A 14005-nucleotide genomic window follows, 5' to 3' on the forward strand; every position below is an offset into this window, starting at 1 on the left:
AAGAAAATGGCATAGAAGGAAAAGAGTTAACCCATCGCCCCTTCACCAGAGGACAGCCCTGATATGAATTGCAAACCCTTAGGAGGAGGTGGGGAATTTTGGCCGTGCAGGCCGAATCTAGCCCTCCTGGGATCACAGTCCAGCCCTCTGGGCTTCCGCAGAAGGTCCCACCCTCTTTTCCCAACCACCTCTTGGGGTACACACATGCAGTCCCTGCTAGTCCTGACACATGCTCAGTCCCCTGAACAGCAAATTATTGCTCTGTTTAAAGAAGAGAAATACCTTGACCATAATATCTGATATCTTTTATACTGCAGTTCCTGTCACAAAGCCAATCATATACTCTCAACCCTCTTTTGGAGTTGTGGAAAGAAAGGGGAACATTACTTTGAAATGTATTGTGGGAAAAGGCTCACGGGTTGTTTATCAGTGGATGAAAAATGGAGTTCCCATTGAAGCCAGCACTAATTACTCCTTGTCTGTAAACAAAGACACACTTTCAATTGTTCCTGTCGTTAAAGAAGCCATTGGGAATTACAGCTGTTTAGCAGCCAATCTGATCAGTGCCATTGAGAGTGACATGATCACGCCAACTATATATTGTGAGTAGATGAAATATATATATATGTGGTATACATTATGTGATTGAATGTGATTATGTGATTGTCAGGAGCGCCCTTGCTGCCTTCTGAAATCCTCAAGTAGCCAGAATCAACACACAGACAATAGGGCTCTTTTCCAAGGCTTTATTTCCATTCAACCTAATGACCCTTACAGATGGTAACTGCATGAGCCTAACGAGGGAAACTTTAGAGAGCTGCCTACCAGAGGTTTCTAGCCTTACTGAAATCAGTTGATCTCCGTTTGGAGGACAGAGGCGGGAAACCTCTGGATTTAAGAGCTAGGAGGCGAAAGTCCGCCCCTTTCCCGTGGGGCATCGGGGTGCAGCTGTTGATGTCGCGCCAAGTGGGCTGAGTGCCTCCTCTTGGTGCCCTCCTTCTCCCGCTTGTCCCTTCACCGGCACCTAGCGTCCCAAAGCTCCAGTTGTCCCTTCCCCTGCCTGCCAGGGTTACTACCACTCTCCCACATTGGAGGCCTTCAAGACGAGGCTGGACAGCCATTTGTCAGGGATGCTCTGACTTGGATTCCTGCATTGAGCAGGGGGTTGGACTCGATGGCCTTGTAGGCCCCTTCCAACCCTACTATTCTATGATTCTATGAATGTGAGCAGGGAGGGACTCTTCCTCCGGCGGCACCTCTGAACAGCGTGCGGGTTCCTCTCCCACAGTTTCTATCTCTTCCTCAGAATCTGAACTGCTTTGGGGCTCTATGGACTCCGATCCAACCCTGACAGTGATTGGATGACAGAGAGCAGTTAGAAAAGAGTGAGAGCCACGGTGGCCAAATGGTAGGGATGTTGGAAGAATCTGTCCAGGGATGGAACCCCCGGACTTTGGCTCAGTTTCCTGCAAGCTGGCCCAACTTGATCTCCATTGAGTAAGGCTAGCTTGTGGATTTTCATTTTTTAAAAATTTGTATAAATAGACATTTGTGTAATTTGCTCAAATTTGGGGTGTTATTTGCACAATTTGTGCAAATTGCAGATGAAATTTGTGCAAATTGCTATTTATGCAAAAGAAGAAGAAGAAAACATTCCCAGATTTCAGGAAGAAACCTATGGCTCGGCTCGGAAAAACAAGCCTAGTCAGGGGTGCCTCAGAAATCCAGCAAGCCCAAACAGGGCCGGATTTCCCAGCAATGGACATCCCTATCAAATGGTAGCTCATTGGCATCACATATTTGTTTTATTTATTACATTTATAGCTCAGTTTTCCTCTATGTGCTCAAGGTGGTGTATATGATTCCCCTCTCCAGATTTTTATCCACACAATAACCTTGTGTGGTAGGATAGGCTGAGAATAGTTAGCCCAAGATCACCCATTAAACTACAGGGCTCAGTAAAGATTTGAACCTGGGTCTCCCCAGCCCTACTGTGACCCCCTAACCACTACACCACAATGGCCTGCCATTGGGCTTCCATGAAGATATCCTCCTATGATGGTAGAAGGCCTATTCCAGGCAAGGCTGAGGAGAGAGAAAGCAGTGCAGAATGTATAGAAAAACCTGTCTTTCACCTACCCCCTTTTCCATGAAAGAAGCCTTTAATAAGAAGATCGGGGCTTATATTAAGTTGGACATTTATGGCTTTTTTAAATGCAATGTAGTGGTGGGGTGTTCTTTTTTCTTTTCTATTTTCTAGGGTGTGTTAGTCATAATGTAGAATCACATCAGATTTCTTCTGGAATGGACATGAGCGTATCCACAATTCTAAGCAGAGCCTATTGTAGATTAGGGCCTGGTCCTTAGCATGGCTCGACACAGGTCAGGAAAGTTACCATTTAAACCTGACTTAACATCCAGTGTAGATAATTTCTATTACAGTTTATGATGAATGTACAGGATTCTTTGTGGGTTTACAGGATTCTATTCTGGTTTTACTTATTTTGTTGTTGTTGTTCAGTCGTTAAGTCGTGTCCGACTCTTCATGACGGGCTAGGATCCAAAAAAACAGCACAACTGTGCACTTTGAGTTCTGTGCTCTCAAAAGCTGGGACTGGTCAATGCCTGGACTAGAGACCACCTAGGAACCCCATGTACACTGCCTTGCATTCCATGATGGAAGAAAGACACGATAGAAATCCACATAAATAAAATAAATTTAGGTTTATATTTCTCAAACAGTCGTCACCCACATTACACATGGCAAACCACTTTTGAAACTAGAGGGACTTTCAAAAGCAGCAGGGCTGGCCCAAGACATTTTGCTCCCGGAAGTGAAGGGCAGGGTGGCACATGCATTCACACGCGCACGCGTACACACACACATTTTCAAAAGTAGAAGCCAACTGGATTGGCAGTTCAATCTTACTTCAACACTGGTGATAGGACAGTATCCTCTACCACACCTGAGGGCAACAGGCTAGTTTAGGGAGAACAGAAGGGAATAGCTGGGGGTGGTGACTGCTGTCATTGCCCATACACATACACACAACAGTATCTACTAGTTGAGGCAACTGCCTCAGTCTGCCTAATGGTAGAATTGGCCCTGAAAAGCAGTTTCTGATTTGGCGTGTAGGTTTGCTGTTCAAAGAAAAAGTCTAAATCCTGTTGGGTGTTCCCAAGCATTTGGACAGCTTAAAGCACCTCCTCAGTTCCAGGCCATATTTTATATAAACAAAAGGCAAATAAGGTCTAGAGTCTATATCATCATCATCATTTATTATTTCTATACAAAGTAAATGTAGGGAGTTTTATATGTTTACTTAAACTGACACCTGTGAAACAAATGGGATTACTCATAGAGATAAAACTGTTAAACGTCTGGAAAATCTGGATATACATTTCACTGGAAACAACATTAGTTATGTACATTAATTATTTGCAGTATTTTGGAGACTGGAAAGATTTGACTGACAGGATAAAGGGCGATGAAGAATAACGTTGTTTAACCAAGCTGTAAGCAAACAGTTTTACTTGATCTACACTTGAAAGAAGCTTTGTTGACTCTGAAGGTGTTGGAAGCATATCCCAAAACAGCATGACAAAAACTGATGAATTTAAGCAAATATGGAGTTTAGAGATTAAAGGATGAAAAGTGAGAAAACAAGGCAGAAGAGCCTTAACCTATATGTATGGTAGGATTATCATAAGCCAAAATTGGGAAATTCCATTTCCAGATGCAAGCATCAATTTCAGGGCAGTTTACATCCATACAATATTATGTGATTATAACCAGGCATTTGCTTTTTTCATGAACCACATGCATTTTGAATCCTTCCATTCTAAACTGTACATGAGTGACTAAAAAACAGTAGTATTCACTAATTAGCTCTGAGGTTGCAAGCAGCCCATAATGGGCCCGGTTCGCATTTCACGCCAATTCCTGGGTTGTTTAACCCAGGAATTAGCAGGGCTGTGCAGCAACGAGTGAGAGTGCTACCTTCTGTGCATTCGTGGCTTCCCCTTCAATAAGCTGTAATCAAGAACCCTGGAATGCATCTGAACCTGGAACTCTGGGTAGTTCCTCCTCCTGCTCGAATGCCTGAGGTACGCGCCTCGCCCTGCTTCATTGGTGGGCTGACCCTCATGACACATGTGCCTAAAATATTTTGGTCAATATGTGAGCCGTCATCATAGGGAATGATCTTTGGCTGTTATTCTTTAGTGTGGCAGATATGAAGACCTGTTTAGGTTGAGGTACCATCACCATGGATAGCCCATAACAGAGTATAGGAGGGATCAACAGCAGGCTGTGGCCAGGGATAATTTTAATGACAATAAACAGACACAGCTGGTCTGTTCAGCATCAGTGTCAAGGGAACAGGCCTTCAGAAAACCAAGCCCATTTTGTAGGTAAACAAACAAAAAATGTAGGTTTAAATAGAATCAGATCAACTACTTCTGAAAGTAATTCTTTGGAAAGTAGTTAACTGATGCTCTTGTCAGGACCAGCCTCCAATGTTATGGAATATATTGTTATGAAATAACTCTCACACCATACCCTGGCAGATCCTTGTCATTACTGACTCTAAGGTAACCTGGGCACCACTATAGTTTTCCTAATCCCACTAGTCAACTACCTTTTGCTGCACTTCTTAACTTAGCTCATTCTCCCTGCTACAACGCTAAGTGAGCCCATTTTAGGCCTCTCATATATATTATATACATCCATAAGCAACCACGAATGCTTCTCTAAACAGCAACTTTGGGTTGCCTTCCATTCTTGCCAACTGGCTGCAGACATTGCACTGTGATAACGGTAGAACATTACATTACATTACAACTACAAACAGGGATGCTAATTTGTGTTTTTCCATATTGGGTCTTTTGCAATACAGTTGAAAGCTAATAAAAAAGCACCCTTGTTACAGAATTTAATCCACAAGGTTTCAGGGGTTGTTTGTTTCTTACGAAGCGATTTTGCACAAACATGGAGCCAACAGGTAACAAGGAACAAAACCTTCCCGTAATAGCGCAGACGCCATATTAGCTGCAATGATCTCATTTACCGAGTTTCGTTTTCAAGTCACATAATTCAATCTAAACTTTATCAGTAGTAGACTAAAACCTGTTTGTCAGCTACCAGCTTTTTCAATAAGGACCCAGTACAGGCTCCAGGGTCTGCATGTACCATATGCCATTTCTGCCAGGGGAGTTACAGTAATAATAAAGGTCACCCACAGTAAATACTTACCATCTGTTCAGAAACAAGACGGATAACAGTTTCATGGTGACAGGAGCAATTGATCATGTTCCCACTGAGAAGTAAATTGTTGCTAAGAAGTGATGATTTATTATTTTACAAGTCATTTAGTAAATAGATTTTACTGACTCAAAAGGTCCCCTCTGTTAAGAACAATATTTGAAAAGAGGTAGCACTGCCAGAGAGAAATATTTGGAAAATGTCCTTGAAGCCTAAACATATTTTATTTTAATATGCTTTAGAAAGATTTTTGTCATCAGAACTGTTCACAGTCCATATCTGATTTGTCTGTTAATTGCAAAACAAATGTACTAATTGAACTCTTGAACGTAAAGAGACCAATGCAAAACTAGGAAGAACAGAATTAGCCTGCTAGGAAGACTACAAGGCAGGCTGTAACCAGGGACTACACAACCAAAGCCAACATACTAAATAGGTTTTAGTTTTGCAGTTAATCTGGGCTTTTCTGAAATTGCCCCCTAAATAACAGAACCTGAGACTGGCAAAATGTATCCTTTCTAGGGATGGATGGGCCACCCTGCATCTGCCCCGCACGGCACTCACCAAACCCCCAGCACTTACCCGGCCCTGGTGAGTGGCACAGGGCGAGCTGCTGGGCAGTTCACAGGGTGCTTGGCATCAGCACACAGGCGTTTGCTCCCACATCGAGTGCCATTTCCCACTCAAATGGCTGCTCGTTCTTTTCCATAAGTATCCCATCTACACAAATGGGGCCTTAAAGGGGCAATGTCAACAACATTACAGATATCTTTAAGGCCCCCATTTGCGTAGATGGGATACTTGCAGAAAAGTATGAGCAGCCATTTGAGAGGGAAATGGCGCTCAATGGGGGAGCGGATGCCCATGCGCTTGCACTGCTTGGTGCGCACTGAGCCGGGCAAGCGCTAGGGCTTGCAGACTGGCATTGGGGGGTTGGGGGCAAGCTGGTGATTTCTCACCAGGCTTCGAGCCTCAACTGGGCACCCACAACATCCCTAATTTTTTCTATACTACTATGCACAACGAAAGCACAGTCCTTGGGGGAGAGAGTGCAAAGGCAAGTACCTTTTTGCCTTACACGCCCCTGCACAAATTTCTGGAAGTTTTCTGTGCAGATGGTGGCTCCACAGTTGTCTGCAGTGCCAATGTCTGGCTTCCTGGGGCAGCTGCTGATACCTGTCATGGGTCTCCTTGATTTTTTTTTCTAGCCACACTTTTAATTTCCCGCAGCGTCCACCAAGACACTGAAATTCACAGTGGCGGTGGCAAAAACATTGCTGGTTTGCTGCCGAAATCAAGATTTGGCCATTTTAGGTTTCCGTAGTGATTCACGTCTGCTTATGGAAGCCTAAAATGGCCACATCTCAGTTGAAAACAAGTGAGATTTGGTCTCTTTAGGCTTCCATAGTGGCTTGCTGCTGATTTTCAGCAGCAAATTGGCAATTTTTTCCAGTGCCCCACAGAGTGCGGCCCGTGGTGTGGCGGTGAAAATGGCCCCCAGGCACCGCACAATTGCCCACCCCTGATTTATATCAAACTTGAAAAATCCAGAGGCTTCATGTTGTCTGCCAATTGCAGGGGCCAATATAGCATCCCTCTGTTTCCTCCTGTGCCTCAAGAGAGCTCTGAGGCTTCAGCGCACACAGTTCTAAGTCCCAGTCCTAGCCCAGGATGTTCCCAGACAACACGGTTGCCTTGATGCACATGGACAGATTGAATAAGGATTCACACAACTCATGTCTTATCATGTGTAGAGAGAGCCATAGCCTTGAGTGAGGGACGCATGGATGACTGACAAGTGTGTGTCTCAGACCTTTCATTCTGAGTAAATAAGAACCCAGATAATCTCTATTTACCATCAGTTGTTCCTGAACTAATTTTACTGGTCTTTTCTGTAAATAGAAATCTTATGTAATTTACCTTACCATGTAAATAGAAGAGTTTCACCGTTGTGTAGAATTTCAAGGTTTGCATAGGTTTTCATAGTGTTATAGCTTTACTGTTCTGTTGTGCAAAATAGAGCTTTGGTATAGCTAGGGATGGGGATGAAATTCATTCGGTTTCCTTTTTAATGCAAACTTTAATTTTGTGCTTTCAAACCAACATGCAAACCAAAACCCAGTTATCCCTCAAAATTTGCACTTCCCTGAATTTTGCAATGGAGTTCTCCAATCAAAAAATGTATATATTAGGGGAAATAATGTTTAAAATGCATTATATTAGGAAAATTGCTTGCAAAACATGTGTATCTTAGGCAAAGCTATGGTTTATTGAAACAAGCCAGCTTGAAGACATAGTTAAAGAAGCTGACTTTTAAAAACAAATCATAGTTATGATTAACCACAGTTTGGGGTTTGAAAAAGCACTAAACTTCAGTTAATGAAAAATAGCAGTGGAAGATTCTGATCTTCTCATGGGTGTGCCAGAAGAGGAGTGGAGAGAAGTGTGCAAGCTTGAGGATAACACTGTAAAATTAGATTATGGTTTAACAGTATGTGCAAAGTAGGCCTTGAAGTGGAGTGAATACTTAAAATATGCAACAAAGACTTAAGTCCACTTTATGTGTATTTAGGATATGGCTAGAAAAATAATCATGAGAGAAAGATAAGTTTTATAGTTGGAAGATTTGACATAACCACAGTCATTTGCCATGGATTATGTTTCTTTGTTGAGTTTATTTTTTTTTTTCTCCATTATTGTTATATTCATGAAGATGGACCCTATGGCCTTACCATAAATACTGACAAAGGCCAGAAAGTAGGGAGAGTGTTTACACTCGACAGAGGGGAAGCAGTCCAGCTTTACTGCTCAGCAGATTCCAATCCACCAAATATTTATTCATGGATCCGGAGAGCAGACAACTCTACACACCCTATTAAGTATGGAAGATCTCTGGAAGTTGCATCTGAGAAGGTGACACAGAAAACAGAAGAATACACATGTAGCGCTTACAACAACATGACTGAAAACCAGGTTGAAACCCACATCCTTGTGATAATTATACCAAAAGGTAAGAATGAATGAATATTTATATCAACTTACAAGGGTTGTACTAAACTCAAATTTCAAGCCAATGTCAGAAAACCCGGCTATCCACTACGTTAAAAATTCACATTAGGGAAAGAAGGTAGAGTTCCTAAGGCTATGTCTCATTAGATTTAAACTTATTTAATAGCTGTTCCCTCTCTCTAAGGGCCATGTGAACTCTATATGAAAGAGGTCTGGGATCTGCAACAGAGTTACACATGGCAATTTCTAGGTTTCTTTGTAGGAAACCGTGACAGTTCAACAAGTATTAAACAGATATATGTTTGTAGTATAAAGATGCCCTACGTCAGAGGTGTAGAACCTCTTTCAGTCTGAGGGCTGAATTCCATTTCAGGGAAGCTTTTGGAGGCTGCATTCCAGTGGTGGCTGGGAGACCAAAGGCAAAAGGGGGTGGAGCCAAAAATGCCCTAAATACAAGGATATTTTTGGCTTAAAGCTCTTACTGGCAGTAACTAAGCCTTATGAAAGGCATTTCAGCCTTTTAGAATGTAGGGGGGAAACTGCACAACAGGAACCACCAAACAATCAGTAGCTGGGGGAAAGGGACATGGCCCTCTGGGGAACCCAAGAGAGCACGATTGGGATCCCTGCCATTAGGTTCTGCACCCCAGCCCAATGTGATATACTTTGGTGTCCTTAGTACAAATCTGCCCAGTGCCTCCTCAAAATGACCAATTAGTGCACATAGGCATAATAGAATTAATAAAGAGAACTAACTTTACTTACTGGAGAATGGCTTGAAAGGGAAACTACATGGGAAGACATTAGAGGTGAGCTCTGAGACTGGACAATTGTCTCTATATTGCTACTACATCCAATATGTTCAGATCCTCTTTTCTCCACACCAGAGTTGTTAGCATTTAAGGCATGTTCTGGGACTGGGATAGAGGAAGCGCTATGTCAGGAAATTCCATTGGCGTTTAGCAGGAGTTAACAAAAATGGACCCTGAAACCTTTGCCTGCATGATGAACATCTCAGTCGTAAACACTGCTGTTGTTGTATCTGTCTGTGAATCTGTTGTAATATTACTGCATTCAGTGCCCTTGAACATCACAATCTGCTGATGTAGTTATATATACCCCCATCCTGATCATGCTTATGCTGGCATGGCAAGTCTTTGAATTTATCCATGTCTACTGCAGAAGTCTAAATGTAGCCAGAAATCATAAATCAAGTGATCTTTGCATTGTTATACTGATATATGTGTACTACTATAGTGAATTGTCTGGGAATACCCTATGAGACAGCATTATTGAAGATATCAGGCTGCAGGCCTTAACAATGCCTGGATGGGAGACCATTAGAAGACCATTTAGGCACTGAACTTTCTAAAGGAAAAGAGGATAGAAGTATGATCAACATTCATCAATGATGCTGCAATCCTACACATACTTCCCTGGGAGTAACCTCACATCGAACTCATATCAAACTCCTGAGTAGATGCGCATAGAATTACACTGTGTTTTAAGCAAGACATCTTCTGAGGTTAATTTTCTTTCCTATGCAGCAGTGGTGGGCAATCTGTGGCCCTCCAGATTTTGTTGGACTGCAATTCCCATCAACTCTAGCCAGCATAGCCAATGGTGAGGGCTGATGGGGCCTGCAGTCCAACAAGACCTGGAGGGCCACAAGTTGCCCTTCCCTGCCATACAGGATTGGAACTGATATACTTAGATCCAGAAAACCATTTTTCCTCCACTAAAGAATTGGTTTTGAAAGAGCTCTGGCTATTGGGCAGTTGTTGTTGTTGTTCAGTCGTTCAGTCGTGACCGACTCTTCATGACCCCATGGACCATAGCACGCCAGGCCTTCCTGTCCTGCGCACTCTCCCGGAGTGTGCTCAGGTTCATATTCATTGCATCGGTGATGCTATCTAGCCATCTCATCCTCTACCGTCCCCTTCTCCTTTTGCCTTCAGTCTTTCCCAGCATCAGGGTCTTTTCGAGAGAGTTTTCTCTTCGCATTAGGTGGCCAAAATATTTGAGCTTCAGCTTCAGTATCTGTCCTTCCAGTGAGCACTCAGGGTTGATTTCCTTTAGGATGGACTGATTTGACCTCCTTGCAGTCCAGGGGACTCGTAAGAGTCTTCTCCAGCACCACAGTTCGAAAGCATCGATTCTTCGGTGCTCAGCCTTCCTTATAGTCCAGCTCTCACAGCCATACATTGCTACTGGGAAAACCATAGCTTTGATTAGACGGACCTTTGTTGGCAAGGTGATGTCTCTGCTTCTTACTATGCTGTCTAGGTTTGCCATAGCTTTCCTCCCAAGGAGCAAGCGTCCTATAATTTCATGGCTACAGTCACCGTCTGCGGTGATCTTGGAGCCCGAGAAAGTAAAATCTGTCACTGCTTCCATTTCTTCCCCTTCTATATGCCAGGAAGTGATAGGGCCAGATGCCATGATCTTAGTTTTTTTAATGTTGAGTTTCAAACCAGCTTTTGCACTCTCCTCTTTCACCCTCAACAAGAGGCTCTTTAGATCCTCTTCACTTTCTGCCATTAGGGTGGTATCGTCTGCATATCGGAGGTTGTTGATAATTCTCCCGGCAATCTTAATTCCGACCTCTGATTCATCCAACCCAGCATTTCTCATGATGTACTCTGCATATAAGTTAAATAAGCAGGGTGACAATATACAGCCTTGTCCTTTCCCAATTTTGAACCACTTGGTTGTTCCATGTCCGGTTCTTACTGTTGCTTCTTGACCCTCGTACAGGTTTCTCAGGAGACAGGTAAGGTGGTCTGGTATTCCCATCACTTTAAGAATTTACCACAGTTTGTTGTGATCCACACAATCAAAGGCTTTAGTGTAGTCAATGAAGCAGAAATAGACGTTTTTCTGGAATTCTCTTGCTTTCTCCATGATGCAGCGAATGTTGGCGATTTGATCTCTAGTTCCTCTGCCTCTTCGAAACCCAGCTTGTACTTCCGGTAGTTCTTGGTTCGCATACTGCTGAAGCTTGTAGGATTTTGAGCATCACCTTGCTGGCATGTGAAATGAGCTCAATTGTGCAGTAGTTTGAACACTCTTTGGCATTGCCCTTCTTTGGAATTGGAATGTAAACTGACCTTTTCCAGTCTTGTGGCCACTGTTGAGTGTTCCAAATTTGTTGGCATATTGAATGCAGCACTTTAACAGCATCATCTTTTAGGATTTTAAATAGCTCAGCTGGAATACTGTCATCTCCGCTAGCTTTGTTGTTACTAATGCTTCCTAAGGCCCACTTGACTTCACTCTCTAGGATGTCCGGCTCAAGTTCAGTGACCGCTCTATCATGGCTATCAAGGACATTACTATCATGGCTATCAAGGACATTAAGATCTTTCCTGTATAGTTCTTCTGTGTATTCTTTCCACCTCTTTTTAATCTCATCTGCTTCTGTGAGGTCCCTGCCTTCTTTGTCCTTTATCACGCCCGTCTTTGCACAAAACGTTCCCTTGAGATCTCCAATTTTCTTGAAGAGATCTCTAGTCTTTCCCATTCTGTTGTTTTCCTCCATTTCCTTGCATTGTTCATTTAAGAAGGCCTTCTTGTCTCTCCTTGCTATTCTCTGGAATTCTGCATTCAGTTGGATATATCTTCCCCTTTCTCCCTTGCTTTTTGCTTCCCTTCTTTCCTCAGCTACTTGTAAAGCCTCATCAGACAGCCACTTGGCTTTCTTGCATTTCTTTTTCTTTGGGATGGCTTGAGTTGCTGCCTCCTGAACAATGTTATGGACCTCCGTCCATAGTTCCTCAGGCACTCTGTCTAAGAATTGGTTTTGAAAGAGCTCTGGCTATTGGGCAGTATACAAATGTAATTCACAATAATAACAATAACAATAATAATAAATAATAAATAATAAATGTTTGAAAAGCATTGTGCAGGTAGTAAAACTGTCAAATTTCCTCCTCCCCCTTCCCCTGGTTAGGCTATACTAAATAGCACAGTATACAGGGGAAAACCATGGTAAAATGATGACTATGTCTTACATATATGTTCCTGACATTAAGAAGCATATCTCTTTTTCAGATCCTACAGCCATTCTATTAATGTAAACAAAGTTATTAGCATGTTGCTTTATCTGACATTTCACAAGCTTCTTTGGCTTCTACAGCACAAAGAGCGGAGCCATTTATGCCCAAGATAAACAAGGCAAAGCAGCTGTCTATTGTACAAAGGGATTTAATGTAATTACTACAGATGAAAGTTCTGTGCTTTCAAACACGCTGAAAGGAAAATACGTTACAATTTTACAGTGAAACCAATACAGTGTGAAAAAATACTTTGATGCCTGGAAAGGAAAAAAACATAAACAAACCTTGTGCATTACATTAGAAATAAAAATTACATATTTTCCTTTGTGGAAGTAAAACAGCACTCCATAGGATATGAATGTAAAAACAACCATTTTAAAGTTTATTTTGCAGCCTGAAAAGATAGCAAAAGCTGGGGGTGGGGGGATTGTCCTCTTTTTTGTTCTTTTTTTTGCTATTTAAGCTTTTAAAAATAGATTTCCAATATCTTTGTTACTGCACATTATTAAACAAATGCCCAGTTCTCTCAACCACAAACAAGTCCTGAATGGCCTCTGTCTTCTTCTTTATTTCTATATTGAGTACCAGTATTGGGAAAAAGGAGGGATATAAATTAATAAAATAACAATAACAATAACAACAACAACAACAACAACAATAATAATAATAATAATAATAATAATAATTTATTCACCCAGCGTGTATAAGCAGAAGCACTGCTTCTACCATTAGGCCAGGGGTGGCCAACACAGCCTGTGGGCCGTATGCAGAACCCACCCTGGCCTTTTTTGGTGCCTTCCGCTCCTGACCACACCTGAATTTGCCACAACAGCAAAAAAGAGGAGTTCTTTCTTGAAAAGAATTTTATTTATTTATTTAAAATATTTCTAGGCCACCTTTCAGGGCAGGAGCTTTCCCAAGGCAGTGTACAACAATGAAATGTGTGTAATAAAATCCGTATAATAAAAAAAAGATGCAGTCTTAAAAACAGCAAATGTTCCCAAAAAAACAAATGCCAGCATAAGACAAAAGCTACAGCACTGTTGCAGCTATAGCCCAGTCTGATAAAACATAATCTGGAGAAGGCCAGGGTAAAAACAAGTAAGCCTTCAGGACCTTCTTAAAAACCTGCAATGATGGGGGCTGGCAGGGAGTGTGTGCCTTGTCTGGAAGCAGAATCACACTCCAGGAAGTCTCTCAGGAGCTCAGTTTTGCTTCCAAACAAGGTGTACCCTCCTGGCATGCCTTCTTTTCAAGAGACATCATTGCTTTTTTGTTGCTGCTGTGCCAACTTTTGGTGGCAAATTCAGCAGCAGCAGGGGTATGGCCCCCACTGGGGCTGGGGGGGGGGCAATGTGGCCCCCAACTCCCAGATGTTGCCCTTCCCGCATTAGGCAGAGTGAGGCAGCTTTCTCAGACAGCTGATTTGGGGTTTCATGAAACTACAGCAAATTGTTAGGGTTGGATCCAGGATCTGCCTTCCTTGAGAGGAAGGGCTCTGCTCACGGAAGGTCCCTCTGCCTGATTTTCAGGATCCCCCCTCACCCTGACACCACAACTCACCCCATTCAGCAGGGTCTCCTGAGACCCTTTCTACACAAGGCATTTATTGCGCGCTCATGATTCCTCATTCACAGGAGTTTGTGGGTGCTTTACATGACATCGTCATCCTCCA

The 14005-nt window shown here is 42.6% G+C and overlaps 1 protein-coding gene across 3 annotated transcripts in view; it reads left to right on the forward strand.

Annotated features, from left to right (window-relative positions):
• HEPACAM2 (HEPACAM family member 2) overlaps positions 1–14005 on the forward strand; it is a 48970-nt gene that overhangs the window by 11778 nt on the left and 23187 nt on the right. For all 3 annotated transcript variants that reach the window (XM_084860465.1, XM_084860466.1, XM_084860467.1), the window contains exons 3-4: positions 318–602; positions 7977–8273. In XM_084860465.1, coding sequence (XP_084716591.1) covers positions 318–602; positions 7977–8273 — 582 coding nt within the window. The remainder of the gene's footprint in view (positions 1–317; positions 603–7976; positions 8274–14005) is intronic.

This window comes from Heloderma suspectum, chromosome 5 (genome assembly GCF_057233095.1).
Source record: "Heloderma suspectum isolate Gila_16-S chromosome 5, 16-S_ref, whole genome shotgun sequence".
Lineage (NCBI taxonomy): Eukaryota > Metazoa > Chordata > Lepidosauria > Squamata > Helodermatidae > Heloderma > Heloderma suspectum.